General features: G+C 38.4%; 1 protein-coding gene and 1 pseudogene across 1 annotated transcript in view; both read left to right on the top strand.

Moving 5' to 3' along the window:
* The window catches only part of CDIN1 (CDAN1 interacting nuclease 1), a 126,961-nt gene that overhangs the window by 31,564 nt on the left and 79,019 nt on the right, over window positions 1–16,378 (top strand). The window contains exon 4 of the mRNA XM_078779326.1: window positions 14,390–14,457. Coding sequence (XP_078635452.1) covers window positions 14,390–14,457 — 68 coding nt within the window. The remainder of the gene's footprint in view (window positions 1–14,389; window positions 14,458–16,378) is intronic.
* On the top strand, window positions 15,550–16,198 carry LOC144891986 (uncharacterized; annotated as a pseudogene).

The following is a 16,378-nucleotide window of genomic DNA, read 5'->3' as shown; positions in this document are numbered from 1 at the left end:
CCTGGGCGCCGAACTGGTTCTCCAGCGTTTTGAGCCAGTGAGTGAACACCGAGCCCGAATCCTCAGCTTGTGGGTCGGCGCCGAGTGTCGGTACATTGATCATCTTGTGTCCCGCCATTTCCGTAGATCGAATTGAGATTAAGTGTCGTAGAAATCAATCAGGTCCACAACTTTGTCCCATAGGTAGGTTTAATCTCAATTAGATCTCTGGCATCATCCTGTAAAAATACAATCATGCAATAGATATCAGGATCTTGGTATCATCCAGAGAGGACCGATAATAATAGTCAAAGCAAGCGAGTCTAGTATATATGTGCGAGTCTAGCATATACGTACCATTCAAGACTACATGTAAAGTAAATGTCACAGGAGTGGCTCAGCGTCGCGGATGTCCCAGGTTTTATAGACGCCCTTCAGTGGCTGAAGCGAGTATCTCTCCTGGGTTCAACTTTGGTATAATTTCACTGCAGTGTCCTCTTGTACAATTTTAGATGGTGTCCTCTTCCTCTTCAAGGTCAACTGCCATCTGCTTGGAAATCGGCCATCATCACCGCTTTGCACAAAAAAGGTGCAAAAACAGATCCTAGCAACTACAGACCAATCAGCCTTCTCCCAATTATCAGCAAAGTCATGGAATCCATCATTGCTTCGGATATGAAATCTTTCCTCTTCTCCAATGGCTTGATCTCTGATCATCAATTTGGTTTCAGACCAGGTCACTCTACTCTGGACATGCTGCTTCTGCTGTCTCAACAATGGATGGAGGTCCTCAATGCCAAACAGGAAATTAGAGCCGTCTCCCTCGACATATCACGTGCCTTCGATACGGTCTGGCACCCCGCTCTGCTTACCAAACCCTCCTCCTTTGGTATCCATGGAAATCTCCACGCATGGCTGGCGGACTTCCTCTCTAGTCGTAGTCAACGTGTGGCCCTGAATGGGTTTCTCTCATCTCCTCTTCCTGTTCAGGCTGGAGTTCCCCAAGGCAGTGTTCTGGGCCCTGTGCTTTTTCTGGTCTTCATCAATGATCTCTCTGACTCTCTTGAAAATCCTCTCTATCTCTTTGCTGATGACTCCACTCTCTGCCGCTCCATTCCTCATCCCTCAGATCGGCAGTCTGCAGCCTCCTCACTCTCTGCAGACCTGGACAAAATCACAGACTGGGCAAACAAGTGGAACATGTCTTTCAATCCTGACAAATCTCACACTCTTACGATGTCTCTCCGAAAAGACCGACTGGACAACCCTCCCATCTACTTTCTGAATAATCCTTTCCAAGACGTTCTGTCACTCAAGCTTTTGGGTCTCACTATCTGCCATGATCTTTCCTGGGAAAACCACATTTCCAAGCTGGCCTCCAAAGCCAGTCGCCGACTGGGCATCCTCCGTCGTGCGAAGTCCTTCCTTGGCTCCTCACCACATACAAGGCTTTCATCCGCAGCTCAATGGAGTACTGCTCTCCCCTCTGGGCTCGTGCTCCTGCCTTACACCTAGCTCGTCTTCACGCTGTTGAAACCAAAGCGTTCAGAATCATTGGAATCTCCCGTGATGACGCTATCTCCGAGGGCCTTTCACTTACTCACCGCAGGCAGGTTGGTGGTCTTTCCGTCTTCTACCGACTCCTCTCCGGCCTTGCTCCCCCAGCTCTCTCTGGGCTCTGTCCTCCAAATATTCCTTCAGGTCGCACAAGATCTGCCTGCAACCCTCTTATGGTTAAACTGCCAAAATCAAGACTCTCTGCTCACCTTCACTCCTTCATTCCTCTTTTCTCCCACCTCTGGAACAAACTCCCTCACTCTCTTCAATCCCACTCCTCCCTCCAGGTCTTTAAAATGGCTGTTCACCACCATCTCTTATCTTCCCCAAACAAAAACCTTTATCTTTTCTACCCCCGCTAATTTCACCCCAAATCCACTTTTTTGAGGTGCCGACTTCTTTTCTGGAAGTTCTTGGTGTCATTGCGTTTTATACCTATCCTGCCTCCCCCCAGGCCCTCTCCCTCCCACACATCTCCCGATGTCCCTGCTCTCAAATGTTGTGTTTGTGTGCTTCCTCCCCTTCTCTCTCCATCTTGTTGACCGTTCCCCTTTTTATATACTTTGTTTGCTTGTTTGTTTGATTTGTTCGTTTGATAAATGTTAGCTCTTTCACGAGCCTCGACTCTGTATAGAAAAAATAAAATAAAATAAATATACAATTTTAGATGGTATACTCTTCTTGTACAATTTTAGATGGTATCCACTTCTTGTACAATTTTAGATGGTGTCATCTTCTTGTACAATTTTAGATGGTGTCATCTTCTTGTACAATTTTAGATGGTGTCATCTTCTTGTACAATTTTAGATGGTGTCGTCTTCTTGTACAATTTTAGATGGTGTCCTCTTCTTGTACAATTTTAGATGGTGTCCTCTTGTACAATTTTAGATGGTGTCCTCTTGTACAATTTTAGATGGTGTCCTCTTGTACAATTTTAGATTGTGTCCTCTTCTTGTACAATTGTAGATGGTGTCTTCTTGCACAATTTTAGATGGTGTCCTCTTGTACAATTTTAGATGGTGTCCTCTTCTTGTACAATTTTAGATGGTGTCCTCTTCTTGTACAATTTTAGATGGTGTCCTCTTGTACAATTTTCAATGGTGTCCTCTTGTATAATTTTAGATGGTGTCCTCTTCTTGTACAATTTTAGATGGTGTCCGCTTCTTGTACAATTTTAGATGGTGTCCTCTTCTTATACAATTTTAGATCGTGTCCTCTTCTTGTACAATTTTAGATGGTATCCTCTTCTTGTACAATTTTAGATGGTGTCCTCTTCTTGTACAATTGTAGGTGGTGTCCTCTTCTTGTACAATTTTAGATGGTGTTCTGTTTTTCGACAATTTTAGATGGTGTCCTCTTCTTCTACAATTTTAGATGGTGTCCTCTTCTTGTACAATTTTAGATGGTGTCCTCTTCTTGTACAATTTTAGATCGTGTCCTCTTCTTGTACAATTTTAGATGGTGTCATCTTCTTGTACAATTTTAGATGGTGTCCTCTTTTTTGACAATTTTAGATGATGTCCTCTTCTTGTACAATTTTCGATGCTATCCTCTTCTTGTACAATTTTAGATGGTGTCCTCTTCTTGTACAATTTTAGATCGTGTCCTCTTCTTGTACAATTTTAGATGGTGTCATCTTCTTGTACAATTTTAGATGGTGTCCTCTTCTTGTACAATTTTAGATGGTGTCCTCTTCTTGTACAATTTTAGATGGTGTCCTCTTGTACAATTTTAGATGGTGTCTTCTTCTTGTACAATTTTAGATGGTGTCCTCTTCTTGTACAATTTTAGATGGTGTCCTCTTATTGTACAATTTTAGATGGTGTCCTCCTCTTGTACAATTTTAGATGGTGTCCTCTTCTTGTACAATTTTAGATGGTGTTCTCTTGTACAATTTTAGATGGTGTCATCTTCTTGTACAATTTTAGATGGTGTCCTCTTCTTGTACAATTTTAGATGGTGTCCTCTTCTTGTACAATTTTAGATGGTGTCCTCTTCTTGTACAATTTTCGATGCTATCCTCTTCTTGTACAATTTTAGATGGTGTCCTCTTCTTGTACAATTTTAGATGGTGTCCTCTTCTTGTACAATTTTAGATGGTGTCCTCTTCTTGTACAATTTTAGATGGTGTCCTCTTTTTTGACAATTTTAGATGATGTCCTCTTCTTGTACAATTTTCGATGCTATCCTCTTCTTGTACAATTTTAGATGGTGTCCTCTTCTTGTACAATTTTAGATCGTGTCCTCTTCTTGTACAATTTTAGATGGTGTCATCTTCTTGTACAATTTTAGATGGTGTCCTCTTCTTGTACAATTTTAGATGGTGTCCTCTTCTTGTACAATTTTAGATGGTGTCCTCTTGTACAATTTTAGATGGTGTCTTCTTCTTGTACAATTTTAGATGTTGTCCTCTTCTTGTACAATTTTAGATGGTGTCCTCTTATTGTACAATTTTAGATGGTGTCCTCTTCTTGTACAATTTTAGATGGTGTCCTCTTCTTGTACAATTTTAGATGGTGTTCTCTTGTACAATTTTAGATGGTGTCATCTTCTTGTACAATTTTAGATGGTGTCCTCTTCTTGTACAATTTTAGATGGTGTCCTCTTCTTGTACAATTTTAGATGGTGTCCTCTTCTTGTACAATTTTCGATGCTATCCTCTTCTTGTACAATTTTAGATGGTGTCCTCTTCTTGTACAATTTTAGATGGTGTCCTCTTCTTGTACAATTTTAGATGGTGTCCTCTTCTTGTACAATTTTAGATGGTATCCTCTTCTTGTACAATTTTAGATGGTGTCCTCTTCTTGTACAATTTTAGATGGTGTCTTGTACAATTTTAGATGGTGTCCTCTTGTACAATTTTAGATGGTGTCCTCTTCTTGTACAATTTTAGATAGTGTCCTCTTCTTGTACAATTTTAGATGGTGTCCTCTTCTTGTACAATTTTAGATGGTGTCCTCTTCTTGTACTATTTTCGATGCTATCCTCTGCTTGTACAATTTTAGATGGTGTGCTCTTTTTTGACAATTTTAGATGGTGTCCTCTTCTTGTACAATTTTCGATGCTATCCTCTTCTTGTACAATTTTAGATGGTGTCCTCTTCTTGTACAATTTTAGATCGTGTCCTCTTCTTGTACAATTTTAGATGGTGTCATCTTCTTGTACAATTTTAGATGGTGTCCTCTTCTTGTACAATTTTAGATGGTGTCTTCTTCTTGTACAATTTTAGATGGTGTCCTCTTCTTGTACAATTTTAGATGGTGTCCTCTTCTTGTACAATTTTAGATGGTGTCCTCTTCTTGTACAATTTTAGATGGTGTCCTCTTCTTGTACAATTTTAGATGGTGTCCTCTTGTACAATTTTAGATGGTGTCATCTTCTTGTACAATTTTCGATGGTGTCCTCTTCTTGTACAATTTTCGATGGTGTCCTCTTCTTGTACAATTTTAGATGGTGTCCTCTTCTTGTACAATTTTAGATGGTGGCCTCTTCTTGTACAATTTTAGATGGTATCCTCCTCTTGTACAATTTTAGATGGTGTCCTCTTCTTGTACAATTTTAGATGATGTCCTCTTGTACAATTTTCGATGGTGTCCTCTTAAACAATTTTAGATGGTGTCCTCTTCTTGTACAATTTTAGATGGTGTCCTCTTCTTGTACAATTTTAGATGGTGTCCTCTTCTTGTACAATTTTAGCTGGTGTCCTCTTCTTGTACAATTTTCGATGCTTTCCTCTTCTTGTACAATTTTAGATGGTGTCCTCTTCTTGTACAATTTTAGATGGTGTCCTCTTTTTTGACAATTTTAGATGCTGTCCTCTTCTTGTACAATTTTCGATGCTATCCTCTTCTTGTACAATTTTAGATGGTGTCCTCTTCTTGTACAATTTTAGATCGTGTCCTCTTCTTGTACAATTTTAGATGGTGTCATCTTCTTGTACAATTTTAGATGGTGTCCTCCTCTTGTACAATTTTAGATGGTGTCCTCTTCTTGTACAATTTTAGATGGTGTCCTCTCGTACAATTTTAGATGGTGTCTTCTTCTTGTACAATTTTATATGGTGTCCTCTTCTTGTACAATTTTAGATGGTGTCCTCTTCTTGTACAATTTTAGATGGTCCCCTCTTCTTGTACAATTTTAGATGGTGTCCTCTTCTTGTACAATTTTATATGGTGTCCTCTTCTTGTACAATTTTATATGGTGTCCTCTTGTACAATTTTAGATGGTGTCATCTTCTTGTACAATTTTAGATGGTATCCTCTTCTTGTACAATTTTAGATAGTGTCCGCTTCTTGTACAATTTTAGATGGTGTCCTCTTCTTGTACAATTTTAGATGGTGTCCTCTTCTTGTACAATTTTAGATAGTGTCCTCTTCTTGTACAATTTTAGATGGTGTCCTCTTCTTGTACAATTTTAGATGGTGTCCTCTTGTACAATTTTCGATGGTGTCCTCTTGTACAATTTTAGATGGTGTCCTCTTCTTGCACAATTTTAGATGGTGTCCTCTTCTTGTACAATTTTAGATGGTGTCCTCTTCTTGTACAATTTTCGATGCTATCCTCTTCTTGTACAATTTTAGATGATGTCCTCTTCTTGTACAATTTTAGATCGTGTCCTCTTCTTGTACAATTTTAGATGGTATCCTCTTGTACAATTTTAGATGGTGTCCTCTTGTACAATTTTCGATGGTGTCCTCTTGTACAATTTTAGACGGTGTCCTCTTCTTGCACAATTTTAGATGGTGTCCTCTTCTTGTACAATTTTAGATGGTGTCCTCTTCTTGTACAATTTTAGATGGTGTCCTCTTCTTGTACAATTTTCGATGCTATCCTCTTCTTGTACAATTTTAGATGATGTCCTCTTCTTGTACAATTTTAGATCGTGTCCTCTTCTTGTACAATTTTAGATGGTATCCTCTTGTACAATTTTAGATGGTGTCCTCTTGTACAATTTTCGATGGTGTCCTCTTGTACAATTTTAGATGGTGTCCTCTTCTTGCACAATTTTAGATGGTGTCCTCTTCTTGTACAATTTTAGATGGTGTCCTCTTCTTGTACAATTTTCGATGCTATCCTCTTCTTGTACAATTTTAGATGATGTCCTCTTCTTGTACAATTTTAGATCGTGTCCTCTTCTTGTACAATTTTAGATGGTAACCTCTTCTACAATTTTAGATGGTGTCCTTCCTCTTTTTTTTACAATTGTAGATGGTGTCCTCTTCTTGTACAATTTTAGATGGTGTCCTCTTTTTTGACAATTTTTGATGGTGTCCTCTTCTTCTACAATTTTAGATGGTGTCCTTCCTCTTTTTTTTTTACAATTTTAGATGTCCTCCTGTACAATTTTAGATGGTGTCCTCTTCTACAATTTTAGATGGTGTCCTCTTCTACAATTTTAGATGGTGTCCTCTTCTTGTACAATTTTAGATGGTGTCCTCTTCTTGTACAATTTTCGATGGTGTCCTCTTCTTGTACAATTTTCGATGGTGTCCTCTTCTTGTACAATTTTAGATGGTGTCCTCTTCTTGTACAATTTTAGATGGTGTCCTCTTCTTGTACAATTTTAGATGGTGTCCTCTTCTTGTACAATTTTAGATGGTATCCTCTTCTTGTACAATTTTAGATGGTGTCCTCTTCTTGTACAATTTTAGATCGTGTCCTCTTCTTGTACAATTTTAGATGGTGTCCTCTTCTTGTACAATTTTAGATAGTGTCCTCTTTTTTGACAATTTTAGATGGTCCCCTCTTCTTGTACAATTTTAGATGGTGTCCCCTCTTCTTGTACAATTTTAGATGGTGTCCTCTTCTTGTACAATTTTATATGGTGTCCTCTTCTTGTACAATTTTATATGGTGTCCTCTTGTACAATTTTAGATGGTGTCATCTTCTTGTACAATTTTAGATGGTGTCCTCTTCTTGTATAATTTTAGATGGTGTCCTCTTCTTGTATAATTTTAGATGGTGTCCTCTTGTACAATTTTAGATGGTGTCCTCTTCTTGTACAATTTTAGATGGTATCCTCTTCTTGTACAATTTTAGATAGTGTCCTCTTCTTGTACAATTTTAGATGGTGTCCTCTTCTTGTACAATTTTAGATAGTGTCCTCTTCTTGTACAATTTTAGATGGTGTCCTCTTCTTGTACAATTTTCGATGGTGTCCTCTTGTACAATTTTCGATGGTGTCCTCTTGTACAATTTTCGATGGTGTCCTCTTCTTGCACAATTTTAGATGGTGTCCTCTTCTTGCACAATTTTAGATGGTGTCCTCTTCTTGTACAATTTTCAATGGTGTCCTCTTCTTGTACAATTTTAGATGATGTCCTCTTCTTGTACAATTTTAGATCGTGTCCTCTTCTTGTACAATTTTAGATCGTGTCCTCTTCTTGTACAATTTTAGATGGTATCCTCTTGTACAATTTTAGATGGTGTCCTCTTGTACAATTTTCGATGGTGTCCTCTTGTACAATTTTAGATGGTGTCCTCTTCTTGCACAATTTTAGATGGTGTCCTCTTCTTGTACAATTTTAGATGGTGTCCTCTTCTTGTACAATTTTCGATGCTATCCTCTTCTTGTACAATTTTAGATGATGTCCTCTTCTTGTACAATTTTAGATCGTGTCCTCTTCTTGTACAATTTTAGATGGTATCCTCTTCTACAATTTTAGATGGTGTCCTTCCTCTTTTTTTTACAATTGTAGATGGTGTCCTCTTCTTGTACAATTTTAGATGGTGTCCTCTTTTTTGACAATTTTTTATGGTGTCCTCTTCTTGTACAATTTTAGATGGTGTCCTTCCTCTTTTTTTTTTACAATTTTAGATGTCCTCCTGTACAATTTTAGATGGTGTCCTCTTCTACAATTTTAGATGGTGTCCTCTTCTACAATTTTAGATGGTGTCCTCTTCTTGTACAATTTTCGATGGTGTCCTCTTCTTGTACAATTTTCGATGGTGTCCTCTTCTTGTACAATTTTAGATGGTGTCCTCTTCTTGTACAATTTTAGATGGTGTCCTCTTCTTGTACAATTTTAGATGGTATCCTCTTCTTGTACAATTTTAGATGGTGTCCTCTTCTTGTACAATTTTAGATGGTGTCCTCTTGTACAATTTTCGATGGTGTCCTCTTAAACAATTTTAGATGGTGTCCTCTTCTTGTACAATTTTTGATGGTGTCCTCTTCTTGTACAATTTTAGATGGTGTCCTCTTCTTGTACAATTTTAGATGGTGTCCTCTTCTTGTACAATTTTCGATGCTTTCCTCTTCTTGTACAATTTTAGATGGTGTCCTCTTCTTGTACAATTTTAGATGGTGTCCTCTTCTTGTACAATTTTAGATAGTGTGCTCTTTTTTGACAATTTTAGATGGTGTCCTCTTCTTGTACAATTTTCGATGCTATCCTGTTCTTGTACAATTTTAGATCGTGTCCTCTTCTTGTACAATTTTAGATGGTGTCCTCTTCTTGTACAATTTTAGCTGGTGTCCTCTTGTACAATTTTAGATGGTGTCTTCTTCTTGTACAATTTTAGATGGTGTCCTTTTCTTGTACAATTTTAGATGGTGTCCTCTTCTTGTACAATTTTAGATGGTGTCCTCTTCTTGTACAATTTTAGATGGTGTCCTCTTCTTGTACAATTTTAGATGGTGTTCTCTTGTACAATTTTAGATGGTGTCATCTTCTTGTACAATTTTAGATGGTGTCCTCTTCTTGTACAATTTTAGATGGTGTCCTCTTCTTGTACAATTTTCGATGCTATCCTCTTCTTGTACAATTTTAGATGGTGTCCTCTTCTTGTACAATTTTAGATGGTGTCCTCTTCTTGTACAATTTTAGATGGTGTCCTCTTGTACAATTTTAGATGGTATCCTCTTCTTGTACAATTTTAGATAGTGTCCTCTTCTTGTACAATTTTAGATGGTGTCCTCTTCTTGTACAATTTTAGATGGTGTCCTCTTGTACAATTTTCGATGGTGTCCTCTTGTACAATTTTAGATGGTGTCCTCTTCCTGTACAATTTTAGATGGTGTCCTCTTCTTGTACAATTTTAGATGGTGTCCTCTTCTTGTACAATTTTCGATGCTATCCTCTTCTTGTACAATTTTAGCTGGTGTCCTCTTCTTGTACAATTTTAGATGGTATCTTCTTCTTGTACAATTTTAGATGGTGTCCTCTTCTTGTACAATTTTAGATGGTGTCCTCTTCTTGTACAATTGTAGATGGTGTCCTCTTCTTGTACAATTTTAGATGGTGTCCTCTTTTTTGACAATTTTAGACGGTGTCCTCTTCTACAATTTTAGATGGTGTCCTTCCTCTTTTTTTTACAATTGTAGATGGTGTCCTCTTCTTGTACAATTTTAGATGGTGTCCTCTTTTTTGACAATTTTTGATGGTGTCCTCTTCTTCTACAATTTTAGATGGTGTCCTTCCTCTTTTTTTTTTACAATTTTAGATGTCCTCCTGTACAATTTTAGATGGTGTCCTCTTCTACAATTTTAGATGGTGTCCTCTTTTCTACAATTTTAGATGGTGTCCTCTTTTCTCCAATTTTAGATGGTGTCCTCTTTTTCGACAATTTTAGATGGTGTCCTCTTCTACAATTTTAGATGGTGTCCTCTTCTTGTACAATTTTCGATGGTGTCCTCTTCTTGTACAATTTTCGATGGTGTCCTCTTCTTGTACAATTTTAGATGGTGTCCTCTTCTTGTACAATTTTAGATGGTATCCTCTTCTTGTACAATTTTAGATGGTATCCTCTTCTTGTACAATTTTAGATGGTGTCCTCTTCTTGTACAATTTTAGATGGTGTCCTCTTGTACAATTTTCGATGGTGTCCTCTTAAACAATTTTAGATGGTGTCCTCTTCTTGTACAATTTTTGATGGTGTCCTCTTCTTGTACAATTTTAGATGGTGTCCTCTTCTTGTACAATTTTAGATGGTGTCCTCTTCTTGTACAATTTTCGATGCTTTCCTCTTCTTGTACAATTTTAGATGGTGTCCTCTTCTTGTACAATTTTAGATGGTGTCCTCTTCTTGTACAATTTTAGATAGTGTGCTCTTTTTTGACAATTTTAGATGGTGTCCTCTTCTTGTACAATTTTCGATGCTATCCTGTTCTTGTACAATTTTAGATCGTGTCCTCTTCTTGTACAATTTTAGATGGTGTCCTCTTCTTGTACAATTTTAGATGGTGTCCTCTTTTTTGACAATTTTTGATGGTGTCCTCTTCTTCTACAATTTTAGATGGTGTCCTTCCTCTTTTTTTTTTTACAATTTTAGATGTCCTCCTGTACAATTTTAGATGGTGTCCTCTTCTACAATTTTAGATGGTGTCCTCTTTTCTACAATTTTAGATGGTGTCCTCTTTTCTCCAATTTTAGATGGTGTCCTCTTCTACAATTTTAGATGGTGTCCTCTTCTACAATTTTAGATGGTGTCCTCTTCTTGTACAATTTTCGATGGTGTCCTCTTCTTGTACAATTTTCGATGGTGTCCTCTTCTTGTACAATTTTAGATGGTGTCCTCTTCTTGTACAATTTTAGATGGTGTCCTCTTCTTGTACAATTTTCGATGGTGTCCTCTTCTTGTACAATTTTCGATGGTGTCCTCTTCTTGTACAATTTTAGATGGTGTCCTCTTCTTGTACAATTTTAGATGGTATCCTCTTCTTGTACAATTTTAGATGGTGTCCTCTTCTTGTACAATTTTAGATGGTGTCCTCTTGTACAATTTTCGATGGTGTCCTCTTAAACAATTTTAGATGGTGTCCTCTTCTTGTACAATTTTTGATGGTGTCCTCTTCTTGTACAATTTTAGATGGTGTCCTCTTCTTGTACAATTTTAGATGGTGTCCTCTTCTTGTACAATTTTCGATGCTTTCCTCTTCTTGTACAATTTTAGATGGTGTCCTCTTCTTGTACAATTTTAGATGGTGTCCTCTTCTTGTACAATTTTAGATAGTGTGCTCTTTTTTGACAATTTTAGATGGTGTCCTCTTCTTGTACAATTTTCGATGCTATCCTGTTCTTGTACAATTTTAGATCGTGTCCTCTTCTTGTACAATTTTAGATGGTGTCCTCTTCTTGTACAATTTTAGCTGGTGTCCTCTTGTACAATTTTAGATGGTGTCTTCTTCTTGTACAATTTTAGATGGTGTCCTTTTCTTGTACAATTTTAGATGGTGTCCTCTTCTTGTACAATTTTAGATGGTGTCCTCTTCTTGTACAATTTTAGATGGTGTCCTCTTCTTGTACAATTTTAGATGGTGTTCTCTTGTACAATTTTAGATGGTGTCATCTTCTTGTACAATTTTAGATGGTGTCCTCTTCTTGTACAATTTTAGATGGTGTCCTCTTCTTGTACAATTTTCGATGCTATCCTCTTCTTGTACAATTTTAGATGGTGTCCTCTTCTTGTACAATTTTAGATGGTGTCCTCTTCTTGTACAATTTTAGATGGTGTCCTCTTGTACAATTTTAGATGGTATCCTCTTCTTGTACAATTTTAGATAGTGTCCTCTTCTTGTACAATTTTAGATGGTGTCCTCTTCTTGTACAATTTTAGATGGTGTCCTCTTGTACAATTTTCGATGGTGTCCTCTTGTACAATTTTAGATGGTGTCCTCTTCCTGTACAATTTTAGATGGTGTCCTCTTCTTGTACAATTTTAGATGGTGTCCTCTTCTTGTACAATTTTCGATGCTATCCTCTTCTTGTACAATTTTAGCTGGTGTCCTCTTCTTGTACAATTTTAGATGGTATCCTCTTCTTGTACAATTTTAGATGGTGTCCTCTTCTTGTACAATTTTAGATGGTGTCCTCTTCTTGTACAATTGTAGATGGTGTCCTCTTCTTGTACAATTTTAGATGGTGTCCTCTTTTTTGACAATTTTAGACGGTGTCCTCTTCTACAATTTTAGAAGGTGTCCTTCCTCTTTTTTTTTTTACAATTTTAGATGGTGTCCATCCTCTTTTCTTTTTTTTTTACAATTTTAGATGTCCTGTTGTACAATTTTAGATGGTGTCCTCTTCTTGTACAATTGTAGATGGTGTCCTCAATTTTAGATGGTGTCCTTCCCTTTTTTTTTATTTATTTATTCAATTTTAGATGGTGTCCTTCCTCTTTTTTTTTTACAATTTTAGATGTCCTCTTGTACAATTTTAGATGGTGTCCTCTTCTTGTACAATTTTAGATGGTGTCCTCTTTTTCTACAATTTTAGATGGTGTCCTCTTCTTGTACAATTTTAGATGGTGTCCTCTTTTTCTACAATTTTAGATGGTGTCCTCTTTTTCGACAATTTTAGATTATGTCCTTGCATAGTGGTGCTTTTTGTGGTGGAGGAAAATGAAATTATGAATTATGTAGTGGAGCAAAGGCAAAATTAAACAATACCCGAGATTGCATTGATTTTAGGCGAATTATAAAAATGGATTAGAGGTATGTTGACGAGATGAGAGGCAATGCTTGAGCAGGAGGATGAGCATAATTTTTGAAGATTTTTGTGTTTAGGACCTGAAAAGCAGAACTGCTCTTGGTCTGGCAAATCACTTTTGCAATCACGATGCGTAATACCAGCATTGACGTATGGCAGTGAAAGAAGTTGCAGAAAAATGAATGAGCAGTTGAGCACCAGGCAAAAAGTCAGGGAAATGTTATTTTTTGGCTAAAAATAAATAGAAAAGAGGTGAAATTCCAATGGATGAGACTGAGAACTAAAATCGACAACAAATTGGTGACAATCGAAGAGCTGAAATGGAATGGTGATGGACACGTAGCGAGAAGATGGGCGACCGATGGATGAATGACAAGGATTACAAATGGGCAAGTCTAAAGAAGAACCTGAAAGAATCAGAGGAAGAGCAAAAAGGTGATGGAGTGATGGAATATTCACTGGAGTATAATTGGCCCCAAATTGCAGACATTAGAAAAGAATGGACCATTTTGAAGGAGGTCTTCATCCTGCAATCGAGTGAAATAGGCAAGTCAGGTCGAATGAAAATGGGGATGTGGAAATCTTCTTCTTATGTTCTTTGTCACATGGCACATCACATCAACAGCTGTACTCTTCTGAATTAGTTCATTGAAGTTATGCACAAAGGAGCCTTGCCCCGTCCAGTGCGCGTTCAACGAAAGCTGTCTCCTGCCCTCATCCTTTTCCTTCTATTTCCCACCCAATTACCGGCAGCCCTTTGCTCTAGGCCACCCTCTCTGCCCTCTGGCCTGCTCCCCTTTCCTGTGTCGGGGTACACAGAGTACGCACTCTGGGGGAAGGGACGTGTCGGCGGAGAACACGGGGAACCGAAGCCATCGGGTGCAAGGCGCTGGGGAAGCGAGCTTGCATGTTTCCCGCCTTTTGCTACACAGGAAAGTTAATTGTGGTGCCCAAGTTGAACGCGCGGCCTCAGATTGCCCGCTAATGCCGCGGGCTCATGCTTGGGTTGCTAATTATGAGATCAGTTTCGCAGTAATCTGGAAGATTGAAAAAGTGGCTTTTCGAGGGAATGGGCAAAAGTTCAAATGTGCAGAAGTACCTTGTGCTTGGACTTACTTTCTTTTGATAATCCCAAATTGCTTTAGTTGTGGAGTGTTGTAGTATTAATATTATTGTTATTACTTTTTTTTTAACTCCGACGGGGGTTGTGCCAGGAGAAAGGAATCCTGCCTTTAAAAAGAATCTCTTTACCTGCTGCAATTTTTACGTTTAAATTATTTGAACACTTACCTTTCTCAAATTCTACCATTGTTGTCATTAAATAAATAAATATCCTCCAGCCTGCGTAGTGTGACGTCATATTGACTGATTTGCAAAGCTAAGACAAGTTGCACATCTGTACATCTCCTTTACGGACCTTTCAATAGCTCGATTGGCCACGAGTATGAAGTCATTTTGCAAGACAGACTCAAAGAGCGGAACCTGGCCTTCCTGGGTAAGTATTTCTGTTGTTTTGGTTTCGGAGATTTTCTGTGTACTTTTCCATGGCAAGTCATTAATCTTCATTCAGTTAAGGCCTTTTGTTTGCCAAATATGTGTGATGATGACGATTGTGTGAGCTGTTGCTTTCTCGTTTGAAATCCCTTTTTATTTTCTTGATGTTCCTCACCATCTTAACGGTCGCTAATTTTCTTCTTCTTGCATCTCTCTCTTTTTCTCCTCATATCTTCCACTCCTTTTTCTTCCTCTCTTCTCTTCTCCTCTTTCCCACTCCTTTTTTCCTCCTCTATCCCACTCCTTTTTTCCTCCTCTTCTTTTCCCTCTTTCCTTCTGCTTTAGAACTCCTCCTTTTCCCCTTATCTCATTTTCTCAGCCTCTCCTTTTCCCCATATCTCCTCCATTCTTCCTCTCCCCCTTCCCCATGTCTGGTCTCTTGCTCTTCTTTTTCCTCCTCTTTCCCATGTTTTCCTCTTCTCCTCTCCTTCTTTCCTTTCTCCTCTGAACTCTCTGCCTCTAATTTTGCCTCCTCTGTAATAGCAAATTGATGATCCCATTTGCATTGGTCCCAGGTCTTTCCCTTGACCATGAAGCAAAACGTTTTTGTTCATTATTCTTTTTTGAACTTATTCTTATTTCATTTTGTTTCTATTTTCATTTTGCACACTTGTGCATTTTTCCCATCTATTTATACAGTGCATTCAGAAAGTATTCAGACCCCTTCACTTTTTTCACATTTTGTTATGTTGCAGCCTTTTGAAATCGTTTAAATTCATTTTTTCCCTCATAAATCAACACTCAATACCCCATAATGACAAAAAGAAAACAGGATTTTAGAAAGTTTTGCAAATTTATTAAAAAGAAAAAACTGAAATATCACATTGGCATAAGTATTCATACCCGTTGCTATGACAATTGAAATTTAGCTCAGATGCCTCCCATTTCTCTTGATCATCTTTGAGATGTTTCTACACCTTGATTGGAGTCCACCTGTGGTAAATTCAATTGATTGGACATGATTTGGAAAGGCACACACCTGTCTATATAAGGTCTCACAGCTGACAATGCATATCAGAGCAAAAACCAAGCCATGAGGTCGAAGGAACTGCCTGCAGAGCTCAGAGACAGGATTGTGTTGAGGCACAGATCTGGGGAAGCCTACAAAAAAAATTCTGCTGCATTGAAGGTTCCCAAGAGCACAGTGGCCTCCATAATTCTTAAATGGAAGAACTTTGGAACAACCAGGACTCTTCCTAGAGCTGGCCGCCCGGCCAAACTGAGCAATCGGGGGAGAAGGGCCTGGGCTTTGGTAAGAGAGGTGACCAAGAACCCGATGGTCACTCTGGCTGAGCTCCAGAGATCCTGTGTGGAGATGGGAGAAACTTCCAGAACGAAAACCATCACTGCAACACTCCACCGATCTGGGCTTTATGGCAGAGTGGCCAGACGGAAGCCTCTCCTCAGTGAAAGACGCATGAAAGCCCGCTTGGAGTTTGCAAAAAAAGCATCTAAAGGACTCTCAGACTGTGAGTAACAAGATTCTGTGGGCTGATGAAACCAAGATTGAACTGTTTGGCCTAAATACAAAGTGCTACGTCTGGCGGAAACTGAGGACAGCTCATCACCATTCAAACACCATCCCTATCATGAATCATGGTGGTGGCAAGTATCATGCTATGGGGATGTTTTTCAGCGTCAGGGACTGGGAAAATTGTAAAGATAGAGGGAACATGAATTGAGCCAAATACAGGCAAATCCTTGAGGAGAACCTTCTTCAGAGTGCAACAGAACTTAGACTGCGGTGAAGATTTACGTTCCAATAGGAGAATGACCCCAAGCATACAACCAAAGCAACACTGGAATGGCTTCAGAACAAGAGCATGAAAGTCCTTGAGTGGCCCAGCCAAAGCCCAGACTTA

Source organism: Myxine glutinosa, chromosome 5, assembly GCF_964187855.1.
Source record: "Myxine glutinosa chromosome 5, kmMyxGlut1.1, whole genome shotgun sequence".
Classification (NCBI taxonomy): Eukaryota; Metazoa; Chordata; class Myxini; order Myxiniformes; family Myxinidae; genus Myxine; species Myxine glutinosa.
This window is presented reverse-complemented; position numbering and strand designations above follow the sequence as displayed.